This window comes from Nuphar pumila, chromosome 5 (genome assembly GCF_984573655.1).
Source record: "Nuphar pumila chromosome 5, dmNupPumi1.hap1.1, whole genome shotgun sequence".
In the NCBI taxonomy this organism is placed as follows: domain Eukaryota; kingdom Viridiplantae; phylum Streptophyta; class Magnoliopsida; order Nymphaeales; family Nymphaeaceae; genus Nuphar; species Nuphar pumila.
In genome coordinates this window covers 3,247,196-3,260,304 of record NC_143253.1, presented here as the reverse complement: position 1 = coordinate 3,260,304, position 13,109 = coordinate 3,247,196, and the positions used below count along the sequence as shown (strand labels likewise).

General features: G+C 40.8%; 1 protein-coding gene across 1 annotated transcript; it reads left to right on the top strand.

Annotated features, from left to right (window-relative positions):
* Nucleotides 1-535: 535 nt before the first annotated feature.
* LOC149836497 (transcription factor bHLH30-like) lies at nt 536-2,772 on the top strand. Its single transcript, XM_090007015.1, has 2 exons — nt 536-1,024; nt 1,892-2,772. The coding sequence occupies exons 1-2, from the start codon at nt 605-607 to the stop codon at nt 2,309-2,311; spliced, it is 840 nt and encodes a 279-aa protein (XP_089863141.1). The 5' UTR covers nt 536-604; the 3' UTR covers nt 2,312-2,772.
* The last annotated feature ends 10,337 nt before the right edge of the window (nt 2,773-13,109 follow it).

Sequence of the window (13,109 nt, the reverse complement as noted above, 5' to 3'; positions counted from 1 at the left end):
TTCGATTAATCGGATGTTAGCTAAACGGATTCGAGTTTAGATTCAGATTCAGATGTTGAAAATATCACACAAGATCTTTTTTTTTTTAGGTGTAAACAGATTCGGATATCCATTAAATTAATTTGGATATTTATTTGTTTTAGTATTAAAAAATCAAAACCACATTTACATCTGATTATAATTGAATATAATTCCGGCTTACCAAATGCAACTAAGCAGACATCTTAAACACACAAGATCACATGAACCAATGTCCAACTTGGGTTCGACCCGTTTAGGCAGACCCGGCATTCCAACCCCCTACATGAGCAAATCCAATCCAAGGACCAACAAAAGCAGAGAGGGTGAGCATGTATGACAACGTAAATACGTGCAAAATATCAGGCACAGATCCGTAATTCTCTACAAAGAAAAAAAAATGAAAGAAAAGTTGGCCAACGAGCACTTTAAAAGCAGCGAAGGGGAAGCAGAAACTCAAACAAATAGCCCCCAATTCATCTTCCCCATCTTTCCTCCCACTCCTTCCACCGGAAATTTCACCGCCAAAATCCTACCACCCCGGAAAACACCAACACCTCTCTCTCTCTCTCTCGGCCTTTAAACGATGAGATGCTTTACCATGCAACCTGACAACCCCCCACTTATGCCCCTCACAGAGATGGGCCAAATTCCGGGGATGTCCGCCTGCAGCTTCCGCACTTCTTACGATGGGAACGTAAGAATTCCGGTGAATGACGTCGTCTTCCCATCGGTTCCGGCGTTCTCCCTCGCCGGAGGAGGGCCGTGCTACCAAGGTGTTCCGAGCGGTTGCCTGCAGCTCGAGTGCGGGAGACCGCCGCTGCCCGGCCGGTTTCTGGGGTTCGACGGCCGGGTCCTCCACGACGTCACCGTTCCCTCTCCGGAAACTCTCGACGCGAAGGCGACGGCGGCGTCGAGGAGCCACAGCGAGGCAGAGAGGCGGAGGAGGGAGAGGATCAACTCTCACCTGGCCACCCTCAGGAGCCTCCTCCCCAACACCACCAAAGTCTCTCTCTCTCTCTCTCTCTCTTGATTGATTGATGGTCGTTGCTCATGATTAAGCATCATTTCCTTTTTCATTTTCTTTAGTAAGAGTTGAAGAAAAGGTATACTTTCTAGGCCTAGGGGTTTTGCTTTTGTTGGGACAGAAAGCTGGAGGCCTTTTGCCACTCTCTGTGAAGTTCATCACGAGCAGCCACACATAGTACGTGAACACCGTTGCTTTCCCCAAGAAACACGTAGAGACCTTACCAATCTTGCCCAGTCCCTGTTATACCATCATTGCCATGGCAACAATTATGAAGAGAATCTTGAAAGTGAAGTCACCCTCTAAAAATTGGGATCAAAATTTTTGTTTCGATTCTTGACTTACCACCACATTCCACAAAACAATTATGAAAAACTCATTCTTGTTCGACTTCTAGAGTACAAATTTCACACTCATTGTGAATCACCAATAGTATGTTACCCCAAGCTGATTTCTCATACAACAAATTCTTGTTTTGCCTCATGGCTTCCACATTCAACCAAAGAAAACAGCAAGGGGCAATTAGGAACTCTCAAGTGTTCTCATTGTGATGCTCTATTGCATGTGAGACCAATGTCTATTCCACTACCCAATTTAATTCTACACGCTAAACATGCAATCATGGCATCGTTTGCATGCCCCCAGTATTTATCCAGATAACAATTGGGATGAAGTTGGGAAGCTGCATTGTGGAGCACAATGCCAATTAGCCGAAATTAATCCCATCTTTCTAGATAAATGGGTGCATCACATCAACAAGAAAAATTGAGAACAAGAAACCGTTGTTCAAATTTCAAAAAGCAAATGTTGTTTTTGCTAATTGTTTGCTTGGGCTCAAATTGGCAGACAGACAAGGCGTCGCTGCTAGCAGCGGTGATTCGGCACGTGAAGGAGCTGAAGAGCCGGACGTCGGAGCTCGCCGAGTTCAGCCTAATCCCGACGGAGACCGACGAAGTGAGCGTGCTCTCCGGCGAGACCTTTGGCGACGGAAGGCCCGTGATTCGGGCGTCATTCTGCTGCGATGACCGGACCGACATCCTGCCGGAGCTCATCAAGACGCTGAAGATGCTGCGCCTCCGGACCCTCAAGGCCGAGATTTCCACGCTCGGCGGGAGGATGATCAATGTGCTCTTCGTCACTGGTGAGGAGGATTCCGGCGACTCGGCGGTCGGGTGCATACAGGAGGCGATCAGGGCGGTCGTTGAAGGCGCCAGTGGAGAGAGCTCTGCCGGAAAACGGCAGAGAATGGATAGGAGGAGGAGTTGAAGATGTGGGGTTGCTGGTTCTCACTTGTCCTTGTTTTGAAGACAAATATTTAGAGTTTCTTTCCTTCTGTTGTTGGGGGTGTCGGTATGGTTGTGAAAAAATGTTGGGTTGGGTTTTTAGTTATTTCCTCCTCTATTGGGATGGGAGTGATGTCAATTATCATGAGAGATGGGTGTTACATTCATTTTGTGGGGGGTAATGATCAGGACATCAGGTGGTTTTGGTTTTGGGGGTGTTAATTATCATGAAATCTTAATATTGGGAATGGGTTATGTGGATTTGGGGACCGAATGATTTTGTCAAAATGGTTGTTTTGAGAGGAGGATTAAATGTATGGATGTCTTCTTTGTAGGACAGATATTAGTGTAAAAGATTCGTCTTTTCGTTTTACAAGTGTGGTTTAAGTTAAACTGGGGACTTTTAAACTGTGATTTAAAAGACTCAGGTTATCCATTTGATGATGCTCTCTCTCTCTCTCTAAGGCATTTCTAGTCCTTTTTTTTTTTGCAACTCTGACATTGCAAATGTGCTCAGCATGTTCCATTTACTAGGCATCAACTCTCGAATTATACTTTTTCAACAGAAAATAAAAACATGATTTCTGGATGCTTGAATATTTATAAAAAATCTATATTCATAAAAATTCCAAGCCGTTGATTTTCAAGCATTAAAAAAACTTGCTTATGCATGGAAATTGATGTACAGATTTAAAAATAAATAAAACAAAAGCCAACGAAAATCTTCACATTTTAGTAAAAAAAAAAATTACTATGAGTGATGAAAGCATGCTAAATTGGTTTTACGAGCTTTATTTTATTTTTAAATTTTGACAATATAAATGTGATGTACATGCAATTCTTGGAACGTTCATTTCCAACATATGGGTAGGTTTTTATATGGTTTGAAAAATAAAGTGTCCGAAACATTCGTAAATTTGTGTGTATCCAAATATTGCTTTTTCATCGAAAAAGCATGATCTAGGTTTCAATTTTTCTTAAATCGATCATGTCGAGCACATCTATATGGGTTTAGAAGTGTAGAAAACACCAAAAGGCTCCAAAAAAACCTATTTAGCATGTTTTAATCACTCTAATCACTCTATTTGCTACAATGATATGTACAATTTAGTTAGAATCTCATGATACTAGTTGTTTTTATTCAATTTAATAGGTGTAGGTATGTTCAACATGGTTGATTTGTTCACGATGAACTCTTAAATTATACCTTTTTAAAAAAGATTTTTTTTATGAATAAAAATTGTTGCATAGTTTATGACTGTCGAATTTTGCATTATTGAAGATATCTACTCACATGTCAGAATCCGAGGATGAAAATGTCAATCCGTAGATATATAAGATGTACAGGGCCAGTTAATAAAAAAACAATTTAGTAAGCATTTTTTAATACAATCCAAGTGTTGGTTTGCAGCAAAAACTATGCCGAACACATTTGCAGGGTTAGATTTGTGAAAAAACACTGAAAAAAACCTCGTTTTGCTTGCGGTGGGCACCTTCTCGTGCAGAAACGCAGAAACTTGTAGTAGGGATTCATTTGATCGATACGAAGAATCATACTTTGGAAACATAAGAGCATGATTGAAGGGATAATATTCGCTGTTATTGAAGGCACCAAATTATATAGAATGAGTTTTGAATCATAACGGGCTTAAAAAATCAACGGTCTACAATGCACTAAACTTTCATGACATGAAAATATATTTTTGGACTGAGAAAGCATCATCCAAAGTTTATCCTTACCAAACAAATCTTCTTGAACATATATATCTAATATCTATGTAAGCAGATTGAGTTGATAAAGCTTGTACTTATTATTTTCAGCTCAACAGTTTCATATAATTTGGTGCCTTCAATAGCACCAAATATTAACACTGTTTTTAATCATGTCACTTTTAGCACAATATGGACCGTTGATTTTGAAACTTTAAGTTTCAAAGTAAACAGTTTTGGGTGTCAGTATGTGTTAATATGAATGTTTGGTGCTCAATCGTGAAGAACTTGCAAATGCGTTAATATTATTTGGCGTTAAATCAAAGAGAAATCGTTTTATTTTGTTTTTTGAATTATTAGATTGTGTGGATCACAGTTATCAGAGTAAGAATTGGTTTCGATAAGCAATGAGCAGCACGTGAAACGAGAAGCCATTGAGATACGCTTGGATGCATGAAGCGTGAAGCACAACGAATATCAGGATAAACCCGGGAATAAAATTTCCGATGGAGTACAGAATATCCATCTCCTTTCAATATCCAGAAAATAGAATGACGGAATTACGTTACATCGCTCTTAAAACCCTAAGAAGATCTTTGCTGTGCAAAACCACGACGAATGTCAGGATAAACCCTAAAAAACTTCTTTTTCCTTGTTCCCGTTGGATATTCGAGTCCGATCGTTTCACGTATAGATGATAATGAACATTGCACGCAGATCGAGTCCGATCGTTACAGATCGCGATCGAAGATCGTCATCTTCCAAATAACAGAGACGATTCTGGAATTCCTTGATTACATTCGAAACGTCTTAAAGATTTGATCATAGAATAAGAAGGATACAGAACAGAGTGAACGAGATCACGAATTCAGAAACCACAGAAAATTAGAAAAACCTAGTTTGAGAGAGAAGATTTTGGATCTAATTTGCGTTCGCGAAGTGAAGAAATACCTCTGCACGAAGCGATCGCCTAGCCGATTGTGGCCGGATCACCAGGACCCACCCTTCTCTCTCTCTCACGGGGGTAACGGCCGGAAAATTCAAGATCGGAATCTTGCCACGTCGCGCAGCGGTCGATCTTCCGGCGAGCGTTCGTAATTCCGACGTCCTCTGCCGCAGTTGTGTCCAGACGTGTTCACACGTGCACCTCTGGCTTTTCTTTTTTGGCCTTTCACTTTCTTCCTTCTTTTTCCCCCTTTAACGAGGCTTCAATCGGATTCCTTCACTTTTAAAATTACAAAAGTATCCCTCATACAAAATACATCCAAAGATCCTGTCCATGATTTGACCCCGAGTCTCTTTGTCACGAGACTTGGCTAGAGTGGAACCTCAGTACGACTAAGTCTTCGTGCCTAGTGCGGTTTCTTCGAATTATAAAAAAATAAAAATAGACCCTCAATTGCTAGTCTCACTGAGTTCGTCCAAAGCAGTACGAGCTTTTTCGAAGGTTACAGGACCCATGTAATAAAATTGGAGATAAGAAAGGGTATTTATGTCATATACGGTGGTCCCTGACTGAGACACGTGCGAGGAAGCGTGTCGTGGCCGCACGCTTCGAAAGAACCAGGTACGCGTGATCAGAGACCACGTCAGTCGATGGAACATTCCATCCAGTGGAAAGGAGCCACGTGGAAAGCTGGCGCGTGCGAGGGGCTAGGCCAATCAATCATCCCAGCAGGTGTGGGGGCTTTGGCCGACAAGAGCGGCACGCTGCAGAGGCGGTCGGCACGTGCTCCCAGGGTGCATGCGAAGCGGCGGATACGTTCTGACGCTGGCGTGCAGACCCTACCATCCCTCCGCAATCATTATTTCGGCCTCCAACTTTTTTCTTTTAGGTTATTTTTATCCTTCCTTTATTTATTTATTTTCTTGAAAATTTTACGTTTTCAAATTATGATATTTTTATTTTTTTTACACTTCCTCTTTCGGAAAATTGTATTTTAAAAAAATATATATATATATATTTGAAAATTTCGATAAGAATTAAATTGGACCAAGTCAAGTGTGGGGGTTCGGTTTTGAGTGTAGGCATGGGGCAGGTCCACGTTGGCCCATAATCATAAGTAGGCTTGGTCGATTCAATACACTTGGCTGACTCAGTTCGTGCTAAAGAGGCATTGGATTCTCTTTTAGATAAGCCGTCCCTCTACCTATGAATAATGAAGATGTTCCTCTAGCTTACAAACAAATAAATCGTTGGCAAGAACAAACCGTATTGCTTTGAAAATAGAAATACAAACTCCCAATTAAGATATGATATATATGATTGCATCTGCCAAACCTTCTCATCGATGTGAACTCTTACTTTTCCAAACATGAGCCATGCATGCCCAAGGTTTGTCTTTGTTATTGATAGGCTCACTTGGCCAGGTCAACATGGGCTCTTGTACTCCCAAAAGCCATGCTAATACCTTAATAGAATTGATTTGCGTTAAGTACAATGTTAACTACCTTGATTAAGCAACCAAGGGCAATTGATAGGGCAGCGATAATGGCCAAAGCAACGCTGTTCGGTTTGTATCGGCCTATACTTATGGTATCATTAGAAAATCAATACGCACCAGCCCCGAATCGGCTATTTTTTTAATAAATATAAATACTATTAAAAATTAAATTTTTCAATAGTTTTAACATGTGTCACGGGTTGATTGACATGTAATGTTTTATTGTTATTTTTTTGGCCCATATATACAGAACTTCACTTGAGTATCGGTATCGGCTGGATACAGCTGAATCGTTGGCCAAACGATTCAGGGATGATACTAACAACATTGGGCCAAAGCAAAATAATTAAAGTGATAAACAATGGTCATTTGGTAGGGGTGTGTTTTTTCAGCTTAGAAAAAGAGAAAGAGAGTCATTTTCATATGAAATAGGCCGCCTTTTCCCTCAAGGGTTGAAACTAATCCCATGTAAGAAAGTGGGCGAGGGGGCTTGCTAATTAAATGTGAAGGTGGCATTTTCATACGCAATTGGAGACACCCTTTCCCACTAGAAAAGCGCTTTCAAAGGGCAGGTTTTGAGCGAAAGCTATATCCCACCCTCGGGCATGTAACAAACCCGGCCCTGTCAAGAGCTTTATTTTTCCTAAATCTTGGAATGGTGAGCATGACGGGGCTTCAGATAATCATAACGAGTTTTCATGATTATTAGAAATTCATTGGAGTCACAACCAAGACCATGTCAAGTGGAAGATGCCAATCTAAAAAGGACCATACTAATGAGAATCCAATAAAAAAGGAAACAACAAACCTAAGAGAAGGAAATTCTCTTAATCATGTACACAAGTAGAGATGGCCGGGGAGAAATGGGCACCCCCCTCGCCCCATTTGGATTGGGGATGGAGGACATGAAACGTGCATGGAGGTTAAAATCAAAACTCATGCGGGAATGGAGGCGGGGATCCACGGACTTATGCTTTCACTTACCCCGCCCCCATCCCCATTTTGATTCTCGCCCCGCCCCGTTCCCATTTTGATTCCCGCCCTGCTTTGCCCCTAATCCTTCTTTAGGAATGGCAATGGACCGAGGGAAAATGGGGCCCCGCCCCGCCTCACCCCGTTTGGACCAAGGATGGAGGACATGAAACGGGGTGGAGGTTAAAATCAAAACCCGTGCAAGAATGGAGGCGGGGATGGAGGGCAGGATATATGTATGTCATCTAAGAAGACTTTTACAAAAAAATATTTCTTGATAAAAATAGAAACCTTCTCTAAGAAGACTTTTACATATGGTCTATTGCCCTATGAGTGAGTTGAGCATGGATATATGTATGTCATCTCTTACCTTGATCAATAATACAAAAAGTTTGAGTGGTGTTTGGTGAACGTAAACGTAGTAGGTACATATTGTATCAAACCACCTAAATTTTTAGTGTGCTTTTGTGTCTTATTTTATTCTCGTTAGATTTGTTATGGTATCAGAGCCTGCAACTCATCGTCAATCATGAGTTCATGATCTTTACGGTCGTAGCACTCTGAGACCTCTGGTGCAAGTTCTGGTATGTAGTCTTCTATGACTCTCTTAAAGAGTGAATAGCATGCAACATTTTCTCTCTATCAAATTGACATTAGAAAATTATTTATTGTAGAATTCTCAACTTGATCTTATCTTGATCACTTATGATTTTTTAGGGTTTATCATTGAAAGTAAACATGCACCAACTAAGTTTAAGGGTGAATTAACTGACCTCAATCCTAAATATGTGGATTGGTTAAGGCATGAACAATTATTGTTGAGTTGTCCACTACAAGAAAAATGCTACTTAGCGACGGAAATTTGCGACGGATTTTCTCCATCGCTAATTTGCGACGGATTAATGAGCGAAAACTATTTGTCGCTAACGTTTAAAATATTTGCAAAATTAGTGACAAAAATATCTTTGTCGCTAATTAGCGAGGGATTATCGACAAATTTTTTTTTGTCACCAAAACATTAAAAAATGCTAATTAGCGACAAAATTAATGAGAGAGTTTTTTTGTCCCTAATCTGTCGCTAATTAGTGATGGACTAGGGACAGAAAAATTCCCTCGATAATTTCGTCGCTAATTTTAGTCCTACCTGAGGAGCAAAATTTTCCCTCCCCCTGTTCAAAATTTTTCCTCCCTTTGTTTTTCCCTCCCCCCGTTCGATTTAAACCATCCCGCCCTTTCCTCTGACGACGCTTACAAAGTGTCGATCCCCACCTATGGAGAAGTCGCAGATGGAGCCGTCGTGGCTTCGCCGGAGCCGAGACGTCAAGACCCAATCCGACCCACAAAACACAGAGATGCTGTTGTTGGTGGAGGAGAAGAGCTGGCCTCCGTGGGCGGCCAGCTTGGGGTAGCACCTCTCGTCGGCGTTGCCCACCTTGAGCAGCCTGCTCCTCGTGCCCCACCTCACGCTACCGAGATTGCTCCTCAGATCCATGAACCCGCAGATCGTTGTACTGGTTCAAGACGCAGATAGAATTGTCGTCCTCCATGATGATGGCGTCGAGCATGAGCTTCTTGTCGACAGTCACCGATGCCCCGACGTCCGACCAAGACCAGACGGCCCTGTTCTCCCTGAAATCCAGCATGGTGATGTAGCAATTCTCCGTCCTTGGGTAGAGAGTGGTGACGAAGAGGAGGCTGTTGTTGGGGAGCCACTGGAGCCTGCCGGAGTCGTCGAGGGTCTCGTAGTAGAAATCTGATTGCTTCCCGGTGTGGTCGTTCCACACCCCTATGCCGTACTCGTTGCTCCTCCCCCTGCAGCTCGTGAAGATCCGCGTGGAGTCGCAGCTGAAGCTGAGTGCCCCACCGTGAAGAACGCGTCGGCAGCGAGCAAATTTTTTTTTTTATTTTTTTTTAAATTTAATAATGGATTAGCGACGGATATTATCCATCGCTAATTTAAAATAGCGAAGGACTCGCGATGGATCATATCTGTCGCTAATCCGTCACAAATTAGCGACGGAATTAACGACAGATAAGTTCTGACACTACTTAGCATCGAAAAATTCGCGATGAAAGTTTTCCGTAGCGAATCCGATGCTAATCCGTCGCTAAACTGTTTAGCGACGGATTAGCAACGAATTTAGGTCGTCGCTAATGCTAATCCACAGGTTTCTTGTAGTGGTATTTTATCTTCTCTTACTGAATAAGCTCATAGTCATCAAATTTTTGGGCTGACCTCATTGTTTCATATTTTGCACACTCATTCGGTTAAAATCATAGTTTCAATATTTAAAAAAAAAAAAGGCTAAAGTCCATTGACGAGTACATTAAGTGAGCAAAATTTATTCTTAACCAATCGAGCAATTGCTTTTAAGTCTGTATTTGAAGAAGTCATGGTTATCCAGATCTTCAAGTAACTTCCTAGAGAATATTTGTCGTTTGAAGTCACTATAGAGACTCAGGTTGACCATCTCTCTCAACGAGTTGCACGGCATTCTTATTCAAGAGGCCAATATTTTAGAAGTGGATGACCATGACAATATATCGACTATTGTTAGCATGGTTATTAGCAAGCAACAAACTGGTTTGGTTTTCAAAACCGCCCGCATGCACCTGGGAGAGGTGCTCGAGGTTTTCAACCTAAGTTCAGAAATCAAGAAGGATGTTCTAAAGATCAAGGCAGCAGATTTCAAAATCAGCAACAAAAGACAACTGGATTCAGACCTGTGTGCCAAATCTGCGAGAAGCTTGGCCACAGCACGAAATTGTTATTATTATACAAACCTCCTGCAAGGTTGTGCAAACCTGCTACAAGCCTATCATGTTGCACTATATCCATCACCATACCCGGCTACCCCATATATATCCCACCTGAGCCTCAAACTTATCTTGATGTCTTTACAATCCTTCAAGCTCCTATTCTGATGACGGTACTCGAATTCAAGAGAAACTCATCATATGATGAGTGATCTCAACAATCTGTCTATTCATTAAGATTATTAAGGCCAGGATTTAGTTAAAGTAGGTGATGTAACAGGTTAGGATATCAAACATTTTTTGCTCTTCGATTTTTTCTCGTAATTTGGTCATGAATCATATTCTACATGTTCCAAAGATCACTCATAATTTACTGTTTGCTCAATGTTTTTCTAAGGATAATTGTGTGTGTTTCGAATTTCACCCATATCATTGCTTGGCAAAGGATCAGTACACAGGACCGAGGACTCTATGCAAGGAACAAGTGAAGGCCACCTCTATAAAGTTCGTATAAAAGTGATTTCTGTGTTTGAGAGAAAAGATTTCTTTTGACCAGTGGCATAGACGTTTTGGCATCCTGTATTGAAAACAGTTCAGTTTGTTTTAGATAAATTTCAACTTTCATATGATAACTTTTGTTGAGAGTGTTTGTGAAGCTTGCCAAAAGGGCAAGAACACATTTCCATTTAAAGAGTGCTAGGAACAATCAAAACTGATTCAAACCAATTGTTGTCCTGCAACCACTAGGATTCTCTCAAACTGATTCCATCTCAAACCAGTTTTTACCTCCTAACCCCACTCATGTTGAGAGTTCAAATCCTGTTGCACCTGAACTGAGTTCACTGGTGACCAGTCTTGTTCAGATTACGGGTTCTTCTTTGGCTAGCAACGACTCATCTCCTTCTAATGCGGTCCACAAGTACTCAAAGCTTTTGTATGTAGACCTTGGACCTCCTCCCACGATAGGACCTAGTCAACTTGGTCCTACACATCCCATGGTTACTAGATATCAAGACGAGTCTTTAAAAACCTAAGCTTTATCTTTCTACCAAATACCCTATTCCTATGGTTTTGCTTACTGATATATAATCAAAACCTTTCAACAAGCCTACCCTGAACCTAAATAGCAACATGTTATGCAAGTTGAATATGATGCACTCATGAAGAACCAAACTTAAACTCTTGTCCTTGCTCACCAGGCTTCTCGTGTAGTTGAGTGTAAATAGATTTATAAAATCAAGAGTAGAGCTTATGACTCTTTAGAACGATACAAAGCCAAGTTGGTTGCCAAAAGCTACGGTAAAAAAAATAATGACTTGGTTATTTTGAGAGCTTCAGTCTGGTGAACAAGCCTACTAGTGGATCTTAGTAAGAAATGATGCATAAGGCAATAACAACTTCAGGAAATTGAAGATCAGAATTTTTTTCAAGCATGTATGCAAATTGAATATTCCAAACTGAGCTCAGGCTTTGGCAGTTCAAAGGTTCTGGCTTTTGTGTAACAAGCTCAACGTTGTTCTTCGATGACCGTTGTGCTTGCAGGAGGCTATTCGAAATTTTGTTGAGTCATGGCAAGACTTCCCAAAGTTGATAAGGTGATGTCAAGTGGAAACTGTCAATCTAAAGAGGACTCTACTAATTATAATCCAAGAGAAGAAGGAAACAACTTGGAGAACAAGTCTAAGATAAGGAAAATTGTTAATTATGTACACAAGGAAAGATTTCTTGATAAAATATAAACCTTCTCTAAGAAAACTTTTATTTAGGGGTGTCAACGGGTGGGGTTTGGTTTTGACTCAAGTGGAACCAGACTTGAATCAGATTTTTAGGTATGGTATCAGGTTTGGACCCAGGTCTAATTGGGTCCACTATAAGAAAAACCATACTAGGACCCAATAAAACTACACGAACCAAACCCGGACCATAAAACCATATTTTTTTTTATCTTTTTTACATTGAAAATTTGTGGGTCTTAATCAAAACTCGAGTCAGGCCCGGGTCTGGTATAAAATTTCGCAAATTATACCTAGGTTCATGTATTGGGTTCAGACCTCGGTCTTAAACTGATCTTCTTATTTATCATCATACCCTTACCCTATAGGGTTTGGTTCGGTCGGTCCTGGTAAACCAGGCCCGTTGACACCCTTACTTATATGCAGGGCATATTTCCCTATGTGTGAACTAATGTCACCTCTTACGTTGATCAGTAATAAGAAAAATTGAGTGGTGTTGGGTGACCGTGGATGTTGGTACACATTGTACCGAACCACATAAAATTCTGGTGTACTCTTGTGTTCTATTTTCTTTTCGTTAGATTTGTTAATGATTAGGGTTTTCTATGGTACAAACTAACCCGAAGAAAGCAATGAGATCCAAATGTTGGATTACCAAAGTGAAAGTTTTAACATTCGTGAACATAATGATGATTTGGTGGCACTGATTGCTGCTCGTAATTGAAAGGAAGTACCCTTCACATCTAACGAAACCATGAAACCTGAGATTGCAGAAAATAACTAAGTTACACTACTCTTATACAACTAGGCTACCGAAAGCAAGAATAATGAAAAACAAGCAATTAACTAATGCATAAATAGTTCAATCCATCAACTACCCTAATAATCCTTATAATGAGCTCTAATTCTAAATTGAATTAATTAAGATAGATCCATTACATAAAAAAGATTCAATTCAAAAGAAAAAACCAAATAAAAGAATAGGTAAACTAAAAATAAGATCCAAATAGATCCCTCAACTCAGATTGCCTCGCTCCACTCCTACATCAACATCTCACTCAAGAGAGATCTAAGCACAATGTAACAGAGCAGATTAAGTCGAAGGGGTTCCTCGGAGGAAACCATTCAAGGAATTGTGGATGTCGTTTATCAAAATGAATGACAC